General features: G+C 41.2%; 5 protein-coding genes and 1 non-coding gene across 7 annotated transcripts; 3 read left to right on the top strand and 3 right to left on the bottom strand.

Annotated features, from left to right (window-relative positions):
• Window positions 1–99: 99 nt before the first annotated feature.
• LOC129593144 (uncharacterized) lies at window positions 100–3,756 on the bottom strand. 2 transcript variants are annotated; one of them, XM_055489338.1, is made up of 5 exons: window positions 3,391–3,756; window positions 1,982–2,033; window positions 1,513–1,902; window positions 703–804; window positions 100–614 (listed from the first exon to the last, which is right to left on the bottom strand). In XM_055489338.1, exons 1-5 carry the CDS (start codon window positions 3,567–3,569, stop codon window positions 501–503), a joined length of 837 nt encoding a protein of 278 aa, XP_055345313.1. In that variant the 5' UTR covers window positions 3,570–3,756; the 3' UTR covers window positions 100–500. The 2 variants fall into 2 exon arrangements, with proteins under 2 accessions (XP_055345313.1, XP_055345314.1); XM_055489339.1 differs by having other exon boundaries at window positions 724–804.
• An 862-nt stretch (window positions 3,757–4,618) lies between these two features.
• LOC129593226 (uncharacterized) lies at window positions 4,619–5,776 on the top strand. The gene has a single exon (XM_055489442.1). The coding sequence runs from the start codon at window positions 4,637–4,639 to the stop codon at window positions 5,684–5,686; it is 1,050 nt and encodes a 349-aa protein (XP_055345417.1). The 5' UTR covers window positions 4,619–4,636; the 3' UTR covers window positions 5,687–5,776.
• A 1,209-nt stretch (window positions 5,777–6,985) lies between these two features.
• On the top strand, window positions 6,986–8,882 carry LOC129593156 (uncharacterized). The gene is made up of 4 exons (XM_055489360.1): window positions 6,986–7,132; window positions 7,308–7,690; window positions 7,751–7,926; window positions 8,418–8,882. The coding sequence occupies exons 1-4, from the start codon at window positions 7,096–7,098 to the stop codon at window positions 8,674–8,676; spliced, it is 855 nt and encodes a 284-aa protein (XP_055345335.1). The 5' UTR covers window positions 6,986–7,095; the 3' UTR covers window positions 8,677–8,882.
• Window positions 8,883–9,802: 920 nt separating this feature from the next.
• On the bottom strand, window positions 9,803–9,896 carry Trnan-guu (transfer RNA asparagine (anticodon GUU)). Its single transcript has 2 exons — window positions 9,859–9,896; window positions 9,803–9,838 (listed from the first exon to the last, which is right to left on the bottom strand). It is a non-coding gene; the product is annotated as a tRNA-Asn (tRNA).
• Window positions 9,897–11,112: 1,216 nt separating this feature from the next.
• LOC129593146 (thioredoxin-2-like) lies at window positions 11,113–12,566 on the bottom strand. The gene is made up of 2 exons (XM_055489340.1): window positions 12,207–12,566; window positions 11,113–11,520 (listed from the first exon to the last, which is right to left on the bottom strand). The coding sequence occupies exons 1-2, from the start codon at window positions 12,429–12,431 to the stop codon at window positions 11,425–11,427; spliced, it is 321 nt and encodes a 106-aa protein (XP_055345315.1). The 5' UTR covers window positions 12,432–12,566; the 3' UTR covers window positions 11,113–11,424.
• Window positions 12,567–13,679: 1,113 nt separating this feature from the next.
• Window positions 13,680–17,581, top strand: LOC129593128 (carboxypeptidase B-like). The gene is made up of 11 exons (XM_055489318.1): window positions 13,680–13,921; window positions 14,009–14,096; window positions 15,016–15,170; window positions 15,238–15,334; window positions 15,602–15,770; window positions 15,849–15,904; window positions 16,064–16,162; window positions 16,230–16,320; window positions 16,423–16,625; window positions 17,021–17,105; window positions 17,181–17,581. Exons 1-11 carry the CDS (start codon window positions 13,833–13,835, stop codon window positions 17,372–17,374), a joined length of 1,326 nt encoding a protein of 441 aa, XP_055345293.1. The 5' UTR covers window positions 13,680–13,832; the 3' UTR covers window positions 17,375–17,581.
• The last annotated feature ends 26 nt before the right edge of the window (window positions 17,582–17,607 follow it).

Raw genomic sequence — 17,607 nt, 5'->3', positions numbered from 1 at the left:
TCATGTAAATAAATGGATGATTTTCCCATGATAAATTATTCTAATCTGAATTATGGGCTGGTTTCGGTTTGCAATTTTACATCAATTTTAATTTTCCGTTTTTATTAATTCGCAATTTATTACTGTTTCTGTGTACAGGAGACTCCATCGCATAACCACGCTGACAACGATAATTTGCTTACTATTATTAACAAAAAAACTTCCATAAAAATGAGGAAAACATTACCCCGAAAAGAACGTCAGACGCTGCCAAATTAACCGGAAATCATGCAACAAATAAGTCAAATATTAACTTTTTCCGAACAACAACATGCAGGATAAAAATGCCGACAACGCACTGTGCAATCTTTAACGGGCAATTTTTGTAAAATATAATACTGAATTTTTTATCGGAAATTTTCTCTCTCTAAAGAACAAAATGTACAATGAAAGCAATGCAGATTTTCTTGTGCTGACACACCCACGGCGAAACACCGGACGGAAAATAGCTGAGATAATTTTTATTCGCTTTTCCCCTTGCGGTTGCGACGGTTGCGCTTCTTTTTCGATTTGGACAGGGGCGCGTCGGTGGCGGCGGATTCGTCCCAGACTTCCTCCTCCGTCTCGGCCACATCCTGATAAAAAATTCAGAATTAGTTAGAACATTATTGATTAAAAAATAGTGGGGAAAAAAGCGGGAAAATGTGTCAGATCTTCGCTTACTAAAAGTGCCCATGTACCGACCTCCAGCGTGGGACTGCCGTCCGTCTCCAGACCCGAATCCGAGTCGTTGTGCCGGGCGGCGCGCAGATCGCTCATCGTATTCTACACAAATGATTTTTTTGTCAACGCAAATCACCCGAAATAATAAAAAGAAGGAAATAACAAATTTCAAATGAAAATTCATAAAAGACCAATTTATTTATTGGTAAGAATAATCTCTTTAATGGCACAAAAATTAACTAAACTACAGATACAGTAATGGCAAAGAAACTGACCGGATAAATGTGAACCGTATTAGAATTATTGTCAATAAATAATCAAATTTTTTTAATAAAGCAACTTAATCAAATTCATGGGACAAATCTACCCAATTATCGCGTCATCGAAATAATAATAAGAACTCAAGAACACACCAATAATCGAAAAAAAGACAACGGTAGAAAATTTCTTATTCAAAATAATGTTAAAAATAATTCAGACTAATGGCAAGCAAGGTTCTTATTCAAAATAACGGTAAAAAAGGATTCAAAATGACAGTAAACAAGGCAAAAAAATTAAGCAAAATTATAAAGCTCTGCATTCTGCGCTTAATGGAATTAATGCTAAAAATTAGCTGAAATAATGGTTAAAAAATAACCGATTTAGTGGTGAACATGGTAAAATATTAACAAAACTAATGACAGAAACTAACCTTTACTTAATTTACTATCAACAAACTGAGAAAATAATGGTAAAAACTATTCAAGTTGGTGATAAAAACAATTAAAATAAACCGCGGCAATTGGAATACGGAAATCGGTCGATTCATACCGTCAAATCGGCGATTTCCGCCGCATCACTCTCACTGGCCGTCCGGCGGCGCTCCTTATTCTGCCGCTTCTCCCGTTTGCGCTGCGCCTTCTGTTTCTGCTGCAGGATACACGTCCCCGGGCGGAAACTGTTCAGCGTGATCTTCTCGCTGAAACTGACCCGCTTCCGCCAGCCGTCCTCGTACAGTTCCTCCACCGAGCGGAACTCGTACCAGAATTCGTCCGGGGAGGCTTCCCGCACGTCCCGCGGCTCCACCGGGCATTCCGACAGGCAGCGGGAGCGTTTTAGGATGCTCTTCAGCTCCGCCAGGGGGAGGCGGGATTCCAGCGCGTCGGGGTCGCGTTCGCGGAGGGATTGGGCGCGCTGCAGGGAGGGTCGGCGGGGGGCGGTCTGAAATACAACTGGGAAGGTTAGCATGGACAGGAAGTGCGTCAAGGGTGGGGAAAATGGGGAAAGAGGGTGTACACACCCCGGCGGGACGCGGTGCGGATGTGGCGGGGAGCGCCAGGTCCAGGCGATCGCTGCAAAAAATCCACCGCTCAGTTTGACATAGTACCGGTATTTTAAACTTTCTGCATTATATTATCATTTATTAATCTTTTTATAATTTATGCATTATTTTTTCCGGCGAATTTAATTCCAAAAAAATAAATAAGGGATAAAACGAAATAAATCGCGGATTTGTAAACATAATTACACTGTACATCTATTTCTATTTTGACGGTATGTAGTATGTATGTACATATTATTTTCTCGATTTATTTAGAAAATAATTTATTTTTGTTATATAAAGACGTCAGAGTGCATCCCTTCCGCCTTCGTACCAGTGAATTAAATTATATAATTAATTTCCTGCTAACGTATCTCCAAAAATAAATCCGGGCATAATGAAAAAAATTCCACTGTACAGCAGTAAATTCTTTTCTGCTTTGGCGATACGAACAACAAATTAGTAATATAGCAGATTTATTTTAACAGTGCCTCCGTACAGATCATTAGTTTTTTATCAATAATTTTGTCATTTTTATTTCTTAATAATGTTATATTTCTTAATAATGTTTTTTTCGTAATATCGCTCATTTCGTTACTCATTAGTAATAGTCGTTTATTAGAATAAGCGTCGGTAAAAATGTTAACGCAGCAATAAAACTTCTTAATAATGTTGTTTTCGTAGTATCGCTCATTTCGTTAATAGTCGTTTTTAAAATAAGCGTCGGTAAAAATGCTGACACAGCAATAAAATTCGTATTCCAACTGTACACGGCAATGGCATGCATATTCAATAAAATCAATCACAATCGGCTGCAAATTTTGGCTCAAAGGCAAAGTCAAATTTCAAGGTCAAACGGTCGAGGCTGCACGCTTCAACGGCGCAAATTATGCTGACTAAAGAATCCGCCGAATATTTCTAACACACGCGCTGTCCCTATCGCCGACAAATCAAGGCAATTATCCAGCCACACATGTGATGCGCGAGTCAGCGCGACATGCAAACAACCTGACAAGGATCAGCTGATGATCTCCCGAATAAAAAATCAATACAAATCAAAAATTAACGCAAACGCGGCGCATCCGGACGATTTTTCAGTAATGATTAACCGGGTTTACCGAAAGCGATACAAGGAAAAGAAAATCCATCACAAACAATAAATAATCTACGCGCGTGCTACAAATTCTCTTTTCCATATAAGCATAACACTATACTGCGTACAAGGAAGAAACTGCTGCGCGCAGTAATGAAAAATTCGTTAGGGTTAAAAATAATCCTAAGCGCTTGCTGCAATTCTCCTGTACTACTGCGTGTTTACCGTATACTGTCTACGAGGAAGACACGGCATGCGCGCTTCCTTTTCGCGTCTGTACAGACGACGCGCTTACCTCGCCCCAGGAGGATTCCCCTCGGATTTCCCGTGCAATTCCCCGTTTGCATCCTGTTTATCCTTCTTGCTGGGTGCCAGCCAGCGGAAGGAAGGCTTCTTGGCATGCATCGTGTCGTCGCGGGCGCGACAACCGGGTGTGCTCTTCAGCGGAGGCATCGACAAAATCGCTGCAGACATTTTCGGTTGAAATGCGTGCAATCCGTGCAAGCAGGCGGACTCAAGCGCAAAATATAAAAATTATAAATAAGAAAAATTAAAAAGAACAGGGTTAGAACGAGGATTAATGGCACCGGTAGTAAGCAACAAGAAAAAATACGCGCATGCAAAAATTCAAAACATTTCGGATGAAGAGAAGTCAGCAATATTTCTGACGTGTGATCGGTGGACTGGAGGAAAACCTGCAGAGCGAGTCATCTGGCAACGGAAGTCGGCTGATAGTGCCGCCCGGCGGTGGTTGTGTGATGCATCCGATACAAACTCGTCATGCGCCTACGATGTTTCAAGTTTTAACGCAATTAATGCTGTTGATAGAATGCGTAAAATTCAAACCGGAAGAACAACCGCCGGAAACGAATGCGTTATTACTCTGAAAATTCTCGTACAACGGAAATGACTGTTTTGATATTTATTGGAACTGACGCAAACTCGCATTTTATAGTGTTACTGTTCTGTGTATCTATGTTTAAATTACTTACAAAATACAGTTTACTGTTCTTTAAAATAAAATACGGATCTTCAAAACCTGAACAAACCCGATTAAATGTGAATAAGAAACGAAATACAAGATTTTTGTTATATTAAATATTAGTAACTAAAAAATAATTAAAGTAATCAATAAACAATTTAATAATTATTAACAAAAAATCAAGAGTAATTTAACAATTATCCACAATTATGGAGTATGCATTTATTTTACTTTATTTATTAAAAATACTTATTTAATGTATTTATTACATAATGAAGATTTTATGACGCGAAAATTTTAAGTGAACGAGTGATAGCAAGCGTGGTTCACTGGCACGCAACGTAATTCTTATGCAATACCCGGCAAGGTCCACTTGAAGCTCTACTGACCGGCAGCGCATCTTCAGCGAATTTTAAAAAGTAGTGTATTATCATGCAACAAACACACTCCAAAATTTCTAATCAAAAAACTCCAGTCGAACGCTAAAAATACACACCCAAACTAGTCGAAGGAAAACAACAACAGCATTTTACCGGCAATTATAGAATTTCCAGCCATCATGAAATCAATAGTATTTTTAATCATCGCGGGACTCTCCTGGACATCACTGTACTATTTTTCCCAAATTTGTCTGTTATTGCCAAAAAATAATTATCACAGTATTCCAGAAAACTTGAACGTCCAGGGAGTGGAATGTCAAAACCCGGTGGACGACTGCATCGATGAGAATGCAGATGATTTACCGGTGCATCTCGTTCGCTTATACCACGCCCAGCCGGAACCCTGGAAACACAGTCTATGCTGGACGGAATGCCTCAGTCTCCTGTCCATCATGCACTTTATGCAGCCGCGGAGAATTTACTTGCACACCAACTTCCCGGATTACTGGCCCTTCGACACCTGCGAGAATTTAATTAGCAATTATTCCAGTTTAAAGATCATTTCCACGCGGCGTGCGTTTCACACCGGCGGGTGGCGGTTACACAGCTGGCCGTCGTTTATCGCGCACGAAGCCGATTTAGTCAAGCTATACGCGCTGCAACGCTACGGCGGATTGGCGCTCGATTTTGATGTGTTTGTGTTGCCAAATATCACCCATATTTTGCGAATTTTAAAGGAGTACGAGTGTGTCATCTCGCGGGAGGCGGATATGAAGGCGAATATCGGGTTTATCGGGTGCAGGAAGCAGGCGCGATTTATTGGGGATATTCTGCACCGCTACCGCACGGACTACCGCCCCGAGTGGACGTACAACTCGGGCGATGTGCCGATGCTGCTGTACCACGCGGACAGCGGTCACCGTTTAAATGTTTACCTTGACGATGAGACGGCGAGGAATCCGAATATCACGGAACGGAAATTGATGTGGGATCGCAAGGGATTGGTGAACTGGCGCGCCAAACCCGCCTACCACTCTTTTTACCATAACTGCTCGTTTTCCGAGGCTGATTTGCCGTTTAGCAACACGAGTTTAGCGGAATTATTTACATTTATTGTGGATGATTCGCGGAAGGAAGTCATGGAGCGGGTGAAGAGGATTTTGAATATTAGCGGAACGGTGCCGCCGGCGGTTGAGCCGGACGGGCAGTTACGTGTGCGGTTGTTCTAGATGCGGTCGCTGTGTTAATTTTTGACTGCCGCTCGCTGTGTAATTTTCTTGCAGCTAATTTGGCCATGACGACGCAGATGACGACGCATTTACGGCAAAAAATAATGTTGCCAATGACTGAATTGTTTCAGCCGGATGTGTAGAATTTGCGGTTTCAGCTGCAGGCGGAATGATGTCGCTGTTACTCCAAAGAAACCTTTCGCCGGTTCGAAATTCCGGCAATAAATCACGATATTGGCACTCGCACTGTTTCACTTACACGACTTAATAGTTCCTTGGAATTTATTCCTAATTTTTTAACAGAAACAGTGCAGCGAAAGTGGTTTTTTGAAGCAAGAATCAAAAAGGAAAGGAATGGAAAATCAATAGCATTCGCATTACGCTGCCACACCGAGCGGTTGCAGTTGCTTCAGGCCTTCAGCCGCCGGACGCTTCTGAATTTCTTTAATTAAATTTTCGGCTTAACGGTTTTCGTTAAAATAAATTATGTTCCACGGGAAGCGATTTCCCCACGAATGAATTAAATATTTCTACCATTGTAAATGCTACACATCGACTATAGATAATTATGTTTATCGTTATTTGCTCTTTCAACGAACTTGAAACATTAAGCGTTAAATCTTGGAAAATTCGTGGAAACTACAGTATATTGGTTTAGGATATTCCATCATTTTTATCCGTTATTTAATATAATGGAAAGAAATTTATAAAGGCTTAAACTGGAACGGTTTTAACTTGGCGGAAAAATAGACAGGTCATGACAGGTAAAGTCATGGAAACAATGGCCACAACATGTGAAGATCCGTCGCCTGCAGGACAAACAAAATGTTGCCTATGGTTGTAATCGTAACCGCAAAGGTTCGCAACACAAGCACAATTTACGTCGCATCCCTGGATGCGTGGATGATTGACGTAGCAGATGAAAGAAGGCTTTGTGCCAAGGCTTGTATAGAAGGGCGATCAGCTGTGCACAACACCGGAATTAATTCCTTTGTTTCCGAGAACGAAAACCGGTTTGGCCGGTGCAGCATCCAGGGTAATTTCCACTCGATAAACAGCGGCTATATGTCCACATATAGCTTTGCTAGTGCGATAAGCGACACAAAGAACGGTGCAGTGCGGACACTGGTCAGTCTTTGTCTGGGACTCTGAGCCGGCTATACCGGCCTTTGTTCGCTGTGTATGTACGTACGTACAAGTTGCAGCAGAGCATGCTCGGCCGCTCCGCTCGTAAAGCCTGTACGATACAGCTGTTTGTAATCATCCTGTACCCCGCGGGCATGCTGATCGCCAGGCCAACTTTTGCTGCATTGCCTTGCCATATAAACACTCGGCAGCTGCAGCAGAAATTTTGTCCGGCTTTGTGTGCTCGTCTTCTGCAAGGGTTGATTTCTTCCTAATTTGCAAAAATGAGAGGAATCACCGTGTTGGCCCTGGTTCTGATCGGTGAGCAATAGTTTCTTCTTGACCTTTATATATACAGTACTACGTATTAATTTCCGTCTATATCGATATCCAATAATTATTATTATTATTACGGCATAAGAGCAGGCAACCCTGCAACGAACTTAAGGTCTGGCTCAAAATTAAACTGCACAGTATTGATTTTGTCTGCTTATAGGTGCGACGGCCGTTCTATCGGCTGCCACCCCGCAGAAGGGCGCCGCGGGCAAGGGCGGTCCCGGGAACAAGATGAAGGGACCGGGCGATCACAAAGCAGGCGGCAACAAGCCGGGCAATAAGGTGCAGGTGCTGCGCACCGAACCGACCATCTACGCGACCGGCAACACCGGTGCCGGCGCCTGCGTCCCGGCCGGCACCATGTACTACACCACCACCGATAATAAACTCATCCGCTCGGACCCCGCCGGCAGCTTCAAGAAGGTCGAGACCCAAATCGCCGACAACGTCGCCTACTCTTTCAATGGCTATGATGACGGCCTGTGGTATGTCGACACCGAGGGCAAGGTGTGGCGAGTGCACTACCAGGGCAAGCCGGAAGTGGTCAGTGTAACACCGTTGCAAAAATGTCAACGAAACTTCTGCAGACTGATTGCGTTATAGGTCCCCGGTCAACCGGACGGTGTTAAATTTGCCCGTGTGAGCCCGCGCACTTATGACGAGACCTACGCCGTCACACAGGACAACCGTCTCTTCCACTATGTCGCCCACGAGTGGATCGAGGATGAGAACGCTAAGAACGCTCGTGATTCCGGTACTGGATACGGTGGATCCGCTATGTAAGTTTATACGACGCATGAGTTGGTTATTTAGCAGGCTAGAGTCTCGTTCGTTACCGGAATTAACCAGACTACAAAACAGCTAGGACACAGACATTAGACAGTCGGTCCGCGATTCAAAATTAATTATATTATAAAACCAAGAAACAGTGTGCAGCCGAGCCATTGTGTAAATCGCCGGCACTAGGTACGCACATAAAGAGCTAATTTCGACGACATGCGTTAAACCGAACCGTCTATCGGTATGTGGTTTCGGTTCTACTCGTACATTGTACATTCGTACTGTAAGCATTAAAAAACTGCTTCATTATCTTGCTAACTTGCTATCTTGCTCATCGTTCATCTTGCTCAGGGGTATTTTTGCTTAAGGTTGATTTGTTTAAATTTTGAAGTTGCAATATTTTTCAAAGAATATTTTCACAGTTTAAATAAGATATATTAATATATATATATATATATATATATATATATATTTTAATAATTTTTTGCAGGTATGTAGACACGGACTCGAAGATCTTCAAGTTTGACTTCAAGCAGAACCAGTGGGTGCCGTACGAGAAGAACGGCAAGGGCTTCGATATTTACGATGTCGACACCGTCGTTGTCTTCGACGATAAGGGCAACGCCGAGAAACGCGTCAACGGCACCTGGGTGCCGGTCACCGAGTCCAAGTGCAACGACGTTTTCATCAACGTCGACTCGTTCGTTTGCATCTCCCCCGACAAGCACGTCAAACTCATCCCTTATTAAATTAGCCATCGTAGAAAAACTTCAATGTCCATGCTACGTAATACATTGTAATATGTACCGCAGTATTGCCGCATGCGGTCGATGTAAAGTCAGTAAACGTGCGTTCGAGTACACCGATAATCCTTTGATTTTGTAATGGGTGGTGCAATTAATGGCGTTTCAATGTGGTGTGGTGACGGAAGGAATAAAAACAAGTTTAAATAAAATCCTGGTCGGGACAGTTTACTAGTATTGTAATAACAGATATCTTGTACGAGTAATAGGTACTAATTCACAATAATATTTAATGTACAATACGCCATAATAGGGAAAGCTTTTATTCCGCATCACAAATACGCCTGTGCAGATTTATAATAGTATTTATGGATAACTTTATGCATTAATTCTTCTGTTCATAGCCAGGCTTAGAACATATCCACCTTATGAAGTTATTAGCGCCATTGTAAATCTGTATATAATATTTGTACATAATTACATAAATACACGGATAGGTATACAGTACGTATTATACATCATCAATAAATAATAATCAGTCAGTGCCGCTCTGCAATTAATAGTGCAGTCTACTGGCGCTAAGCCAGGAGAAAAATGAAGAGAGTCAGAGATACGTGCATCACTGCATGTAGCAAATTAGGAAATTTGTATGTTAAATACCTTCATATACGAGTACTATTCTGTGAGCTGTAAAATAGGGCCCCGTAATGAGCAACAGTAATTTCAAAAATGATTAAAACTGTATTTTTTGAATTTTAGAGATCAGTGAGCAGCAATGAACGCAGCGGCAGGCCCCGGGTGGCTGCGAGCAGACGTAGGGCATTTTCGTGTTCCTTAAACTTGTGAAAATACATGTACATGTACCGGTAGGTATAAAAAATGCGGCTGAATCTGGGTAATCAGGGAAGATTTTCCACTTTTATTGAATAGATCTTTTCACTGTTTTGCACAGGTCGAAAATACGTATGCACATGGTTAAATGTACATGCATGATGCATATATAAATACGTACATAAAAACTGCGCATGTTTGAAAAATACTAATCTAGGGAGTTTTACTATCTGTGCTATCTCCTTCAAGTTAGAAAAAATATAGTTCTGCACGACGTAAGCCCTTGCAACAGCAAAAAATCCGCTCCTGGGTGGATTCGAACCACCAACCTTTCGGTGCCCATATTCGTAATTTTCATAACAGCCGAACGCGCTAACCGATTGCGCCACAAGAGCTCATCGTGTACGACAGCGGTATTTCATTACACGTACGAGTAGATATATCCTGCGGAATTGCACCGGAAATCCTACTTTCTCCAGTGTGCCGGCCCGTAAACACTTTTCGATTTGATTTGTGATATTCTATATTTATGTTCGGCTAATAGCGCTGCACCAAAGCTCACTCCAGTGTACGATTTTTCTTAAATACTGCAAGTATATGAAGGATCTCCGAAGGACTTCTAAATTAACGATAATAATTACTGCATCGTCATTAATTTCCGTAACTATACTCTGTAATTATCCGGCTCAGAAAACTTAATCCGGGATGATGGTAATTTGATTCGACATAATTACCGCATTGACACTTTTTTCATCTAAATTCCTGGATTAATTTTGCGCATTGGTTCCTTCACTTCCTTGTTATCACAATTAAATATAACAATATTTTCATATTAGTATCCTTTTTCGCTTGCGTTATAATTATTATTAACCAAACTGTATTTACAATTGTACATTATGTCTTTAAATCTGCATAATTATGAGTCATAATACTGCGCGTATATTACGTAAAATCCAATAATTATTATTGTATCTACCGGAAAATTAATTCGCTTCGTTCCGCACTTTTAACTGACGACCACAGTCATGCCTCCACAGTCCACTTATAACTTATTTCCATAATTATTACTTTTTTCTCATCTGCATGTACAACCTGATATGTAATTTAAAATCTTGGGTTATTGATGTTCAGGTTTTCAACGATAAGTCAGCATTTATCACCTTAAAGATCAGTTTGAAATTTTAATTCAGAATATTTTTCTTACTCGTATATTTTCTTTACTCGTATAAGCAGAGAACTGAACGATTAACGGTGACTGACATACCGCTTCTAGATCTTTCGATGGGCTTGTGTTTTCATTGGTCCACGTACATTATTAAAGGTTAATCGCAAAATTACGCAGTTCATCATTATTTTAATTTTCAAGACATAAATACACTTCATCCAGTCACTTGCCGATACAAAACGCTTTGGGAACACAAGCGCTGCATTTGGTTTATTCGGCGTTTAAGTCGTTCGCTTTCTTTACCGATAACTGTTCTAATGCTAATTAAAAATGCAAGATTTTAATTTCAGACCGTTTCGAAGCTCCTTTTGATGATTTTAAAGTATGTTTATCAGCAAAGTGGAATTAAGTGGCTGCGACTACGCATTATGGCAATTATGGCGTGGTACTTGTTTTTTCTCTTATTTCTCACATTCAGCCAAAATTGCATAAAAGAGTAAAAATGGAAAAACACTTGCTGAATTTATATTGCACATGGTTGAAGCCTCCAGCTGCCGGCAAATGCATGCTCCGCTACACAACAGCGGCAACAAGGGCGTAATGCAGAATAGAAAACAATCATATTGTATGGCGGATTTCAGTGCGGCGCAGAAAAGCAAGAAATGTCGTCGGAAAATTAAGCAGCGTCATGATGAGTAATTACTGTTCCCCAGGCACACACACCGGCCGGCTGTGCACGCGCGGCGCGGCAGGCCTGTTTACAGGTTCTTCTTGATGGTCTGCTCCAGCTTGTTCACGTCCGCTCCCGAGAAGCTATCCACTTTCTTCCCGTTCTTCACGAAGACGAACGTCGGCTGCAAAGGAACACATTCACATGACAATTAATTCCATTTGTGGCTTGCATATTTAAAATAAGCACATAAATAACTGATTAACACTATCAAGCTGAAGCGACCAAACGAACACGGTACAATATCACATAGTTATTCTTTAAGATACTACTAATATGTACTGCGGAAATTCTAATATGAAATTTATTAACTCTAACAGTATTTTAATATATCACTAATTTTCGCGAGTACTTCATGTAAGGTTTACCAAATTAAATTGACAATTATAAAATGTGTTCTGAGGTTTGCGTATTTATAAACCATAATAATAATAACAGTACGCGTATAACAGATTTAACCGTATCTGCTTAACCGCGAAATTAATTCATTTCGTTCTGTATTTTCACCTAATGCCAAGAGAAAAAAATCTGTTAATAATTAATAAGAACAGCACTCTTAATAAAATAATAACTATCAATTGCTTAAATTTGTAAAATTAATTTTTCAGAATTATCATCTCAATACAATAAACTTTTCATGTAGTTGAAGCTTCACTGAAAACGCTTCAAACAGGAAATTGTCTTACTTAACTGGCTTAATTTTGGACATAAATTACTTAAATTTTATGCTCATAATTTTATTGTGTCGTATCTTATCTTATCGTGCAGCCAGGCAACCCATCGTTAATTACTATAATAATTCTGCCTTACCATGGAGGTGATCTCGTAGGTGGAGGCGATCTCCTCGGCCTCGTCGACGTCGACCTTGAGAAACACGGCGTCGTACTTGTTGGCGAATTCCTCGAATTTGGGCGCAATATTCCGGCAGGGTCCGCACCAGGTGGCGTGGAAGTCCAGCACCACCAGCTTATTGCCGGCCTCCTTCAGGATCTGGTCCAGCTTGGGCTTCTCGGTGACATGCTCAATTTTGGCCATGGTGCTGCAAGGTTAATTGCTGTAGCAGAGGGAGTGATTAAAATTGGAACGATATATGCTACAGTTATTACAGCAGACAGCTCACTTCGCGGACGAAAGAATGATCGTCTTGCTGGCTGCACTTTTATTACGGCCGGCGTGGAGGAGTTGATTCAGAGGACAACCGCAGAACGTCACCTTCCGAGTAAAGCAAGTACAGTAAGCGGCGATTAGTCAGGCAGTCAGCTGTACGAATAAAGAAGACAGACAGCGGCACACAGTAATACGAGGTAGACAGAGGCACACAGTATTATACGACGGAGTGCGGAATTCCCCGTAAACTTTGCTCATCGTATGTACGTACGGGTTGTGCGGTAGCTGTTTCCGCTCAACTCATGGCGCATATCCGGTTTATTGGTGCGGTAGCATTATAGCGTGGTTTAAAAACTGCCGAGCTTTACATGTAAATAAAACATTACTATTCGCCGGTATGTACGGTAATGCACGGTACTGCGCCCTGGCGTGGGTTGGGCCAAGATTTCCGCTGGCCTCTTATCTCTATCCGCAAATCACATAGAAGTACACATAATTTTATTACTCAAACATTTTGGGTTTCTTAATTCTTTCCAGTTTTTAGTGGAAACTAAAATTTGTGTAAATCTGCGCTGGTATATGTTTAGCTGGCGGATGCCGAACCAAATCGCTCAAAAGTAAAACACACTGTTATTTCTATTGCAAATAATTTTTCGTGAATCGTGACCATTGTGATCATTGTTCATTAAAAATCAGTTTTTGGGGTTTTTGTCGTCTTTGTAAGGTTTCACGTGTCACAGTTTCGAGTGGATGCGAAAGTTATAATCAAGCTGGATAAATGTACAGTTTTTTTTCCACCTGGCCCGGGAAGTATGAAGTAAATAAGGATTAAAAATTTGTACATGCTTAAATGAGCCCCTGAAACAGCGTAAATCATGATTTCCGGGTAATGCTGTATATGCAGCAGGTTGAACAAACACATGGTCGAGGTAATAATTATTGTTTTATTACCTTGTTGATGAGTATAAAAACGATTTCTCAAAAAAATATTTTGCACCTAAATAGTGTAAAGCAACGTACCTGAGCTTTAATTTATATCACTTGCACCGGAAATGAAAACTGGTAAACTGATAGCTTCTGTAACAACGTAACCGCATTTGTTAATAAGCGATAAACGATAAGCAACAGACTCGATAACAAGACAGCATTCTTTACCAGAAAAATATGTCATCATACACCGATATCATAGCTCTCTGCGCTGATCCACAGGAAGCCGCAAAAAGCACACAACCCACATCGCATATTAATTTCCGTATTATACACGAAATTGTCTTTCACAACAACGCGTAATACCACATAAAATAAACGTCCCTGGACGCTGTTTTCAAAATGGTACTAAGAAATTCCGGGATTGGCGCGGTGTTGGTTTTCGTCGCGGTAATATGTTGGACGAGCGTTGAGGCAATCTCGTATCACAAGTGAGCGAACTTCCGGTGATGCATATGCTTTGTACTGCTTGTCGGGGAATCTGGCTGAATGTGACAATATTCTGATTGATGCTGCAGTTATAAAGTATTCCACGTTATCCCGGATTCGGAGCAAGAAATTACCGCGTTACAACGGCTGCTGCATCACCTCCAGCATACAAACCAGGTATGACGGATGTAGTGTTCTTAGAACTACAGGAAGGGGTCGCTACAAGCTCGTGAATTTGAAGTTCTATTGCTCGCTGTGTTGATGCGGTAGAAATAACGGGATTGACAAGCATGTACACGCTCGTTCATGGTATCGGATTCGTGTGAATGCACGGTAACGTCCGCTTTTGTGGACTTCCAGACATATTTTTTGCAGACATTTTTTTTCCCAGACATTTTTTTACCAGACATATTGCAATACTTCATGACATTTTATAGCCAGATGATTCGTATACATTGGCGTGGCAACCGTCTGAGCGCACAACTTCCGGTTGGGAAATTTCACACAGTAGGAGCAGAATAAAAAAGAATAAGCAATAGATGCACACAATACTGTTACACTACAGATAGTTGTGAAAGGATCTTCCTGAATTCTCCTCGTAAAGGCACATAAATGAAAAAAGATTATTCTTATACAAATTAACCCGGGTTCCCCTTCTTTCCCAATCCTGAAATGAATTTAGAAACTGTCAAAAATCATAGAAAAGCTTTAAATATTTGGTTTAATGGTATAAAATTAAACACCTTCGCAGTAATTACCATATGTGCATTTTCGTGCAAACTTTCGAAGATTGTTCCATACTGGGTGTTTTGGTAAACCCATTTGTTTATGAGTTACTGCGTTTAACTTGCTCTAATTTTCTTACAACCGTAATTTTCTTGCCCAACAGATTATCATGGGCAACAACGCAAAACTGCTTGGGAGTGCGCGAAAGCGAAAGTTTCCGTTCATGTACCTATACGCACACGTACCATGTACAATACAGTACCATGTACCATGTACAGCGGCGCTTAAGCTTTACATAAATCACGCGGTATCTTTAAAGATTTTGTTGCTATATCTGCCTGAAAATAATCATGTAGATATAATATGACAGGCTGGTGCGGAATCCGCCATACAGTTCTGGGATGATGAGTTCTTCACCGGGAAGAAACACAAGGTTACCGTCGCACCGGACCACGTCTCCGGTTTTACGTCCTTCTGCCAGCTGAACGGTCTGCGTAACGAGCTGGTCTGGGACGATTTCTCCAGGTACATACACGACATATACCTGCGCATCGGGCTATTCATTATTAGTAAAGACGCCGTATTTGTTTAGCGTTCTGAGACAACATGAGCCGGAAACACCGGCCAATCGGTTAGGAATGGACAAGGCCCTCTTGATGAACTGGGAGACGTACCATCGCTATACCACGGTCTGTAGCAATAGTCTCGCAATTAAATTTAATTCTATCGTAAGAAAAAATAAAAAAAACACAAGCATATGTATACATATGTATAAAAATGTATTCATAAGTAGGTATAAAAATGTATATGTGTAAAAAATACAAATATGTAAATGTATAAGGCATATATAAAAATTTGCACTATATGAGTAAAGAATATATAATGTGTAAATGTTGGTAAATATTTTAAACTGAATATTTTTATACTTATATAAAAATGTGTATGCATATAAATAGATTACGAGCTTCTATTTGTACCTGGAAACGGAGCATCCCGACATCGTGCGCCGCGTGCTCCTCGGGCGGACGTACGAAGGACGCAATATGTGGCTGCTGAAGATCGGTCGTCTGAACGCCAACGGGACCTTCGCCGATCCGACGAAACCGGCCATTTGGGTGGATTCCGGTAAAATTGTCAGCTTTCTTGAACTGATTAACAATCTCTTAATGCGATTCTAGGCGTACGCTTTACCCACATATTTAGGCATTCATGCGCGGGAATGGATCTCCAGTGCCACGGTGACCTTTATGATTAACCAGGTTTGTCAGCGCATAGCTTCGGCATATTTGCAATATTTAATCTGTAATAAATTGCATACCCTTAAATTGTAACAATTAATAATAAAAAAATTGTAACAGAAGAAAATAAAATATTTCGAAGAAATTAGCGTTTAATTAGAGCCGGTGGAATTTTTGCAGATGGTGACGAACAGCAGCAACAGTTGGATGTACGAGCAGCTGAACTGGTACATTCTGCCCATGATCAATCCCGACGGCTTCGACTACACACATACCAACGTACACCGTTCTGATATCAATCAAATTTTTTCTAATTTCGCGTGGGACTGATGCCGGTTTCCCGTAGGAGCGTTTATGGCGGAAAACCCGACGCATCGACCCTTTCAGCGAGTGTATCGGGGTGGACGCCAACCGCAACTACGATTTCCAGTGGCAAAGTATTTCCTCAACGCCGCATCAGTTTATCTACAAATTATTGGCACAAAACTGTTCTTATTTCCCTATATTATATACGTAATTAATTCTAAGTGTTTTTGCAGAAGTCAAACCGGCCATAGATCCCTGCACCAACACGTACGGCGGTCCGGCGCCGTATTCTGAGCCGGAGAATCTGCTCATCTTCGAGCAGATCATGGATCTCAAACGGGAGCTGCGGGCCTTCTTGACCTTTCACTCCCACGGGCAGTTGTGGATGCCGCCGTATGGATACACGTACGACCACACCCCGGACTATCCCGACTTGGTGTGTTCTCCATTTAATATGAGACATTTCGGGGATACATTTTATTTTTCTGATTGTAGCTTATCTCCTTAAATTTTTCTTTATTATTGTCCGCCATGCTTAACTTTATTATTACAAGTTTTTTTGTTAGCATTTCATTAAATTCAACGAGGTATTAACGTTTTCCTTAAAAACACTTTCATTATTTGGTTTTTAATGCCGGTAATTTCTTTTTAAATATGTATATTGTCATATACAATTTTTCCATTGGGTTGTTTTCCTCATTTTAGTAACCCTCTATTTGTTTTTTGTTACAGCTGCTTAAAAATCTTATATTTATGTTTACATAACCTTATATTTGTTAATTTCGCTACATATTGTACAGTTTTCCTATTCGATCGTGTTTGTAATTACAGTACGCACTGAGCATCAACGCCACGGCAGCACTGCGCGCCGTCTATGGAACGGTGTACCGCGTGGGCACATCCGCCGAGATTCTCTGTAAGAGCTGCAACCGGCATCCATTTTTACGCCGCATATTGCCGATGGGATTATGTGATTTATTCCTGTGTGCAGATACGTCATCGGGAACATCGCGGGATTTCGCCAAAGGTCGCACGCCCACCAAATACGTCTTCACCATCGAACTGCGTGATACCGGGGAATTTGAATTCCTCCTGCCGGCCGACCAGATCATCCCCAGCGGACGGGAAACCATGGAGGCGCTGAAAGTGGTGGCGCGCCGACTCATCGACGAGTTCAGTCGTTAGGCGTTAATTGTCCTTTGTAATCACTGTAATGTGTAATTTATTTTCGGCGCATCAAGTAGGATATTGCTGTACCTGCATACTGCTAAAGATGACTGCGTAATTACGCTGTTTAAAAGCACGACGCTGATTCCTACTCTTGCACTCGAAAGTGATTTTAAAGCGGAACGCCCAGTTTTCCAAACTGGAACAAATTTTTGACGAGGAAATCTTTTTGCCACTTTCCTTATTTTCTG

Source organism: Paramacrobiotus metropolitanus, unplaced genomic scaffold, assembly GCF_019649055.1.
Source record: "Paramacrobiotus metropolitanus isolate TYO unplaced genomic scaffold, Prichtersi_v1.0 Parri_scaffold0000060, whole genome shotgun sequence".
Classification (NCBI taxonomy): Eukaryota; Metazoa; Tardigrada; class Eutardigrada; order Parachela; family Macrobiotidae; genus Paramacrobiotus; species Paramacrobiotus metropolitanus.
The sequence above is the reverse complement of the archived record's forward strand: the minus strand, read 5'-3'. Positions and strand labels throughout refer to the sequence as shown.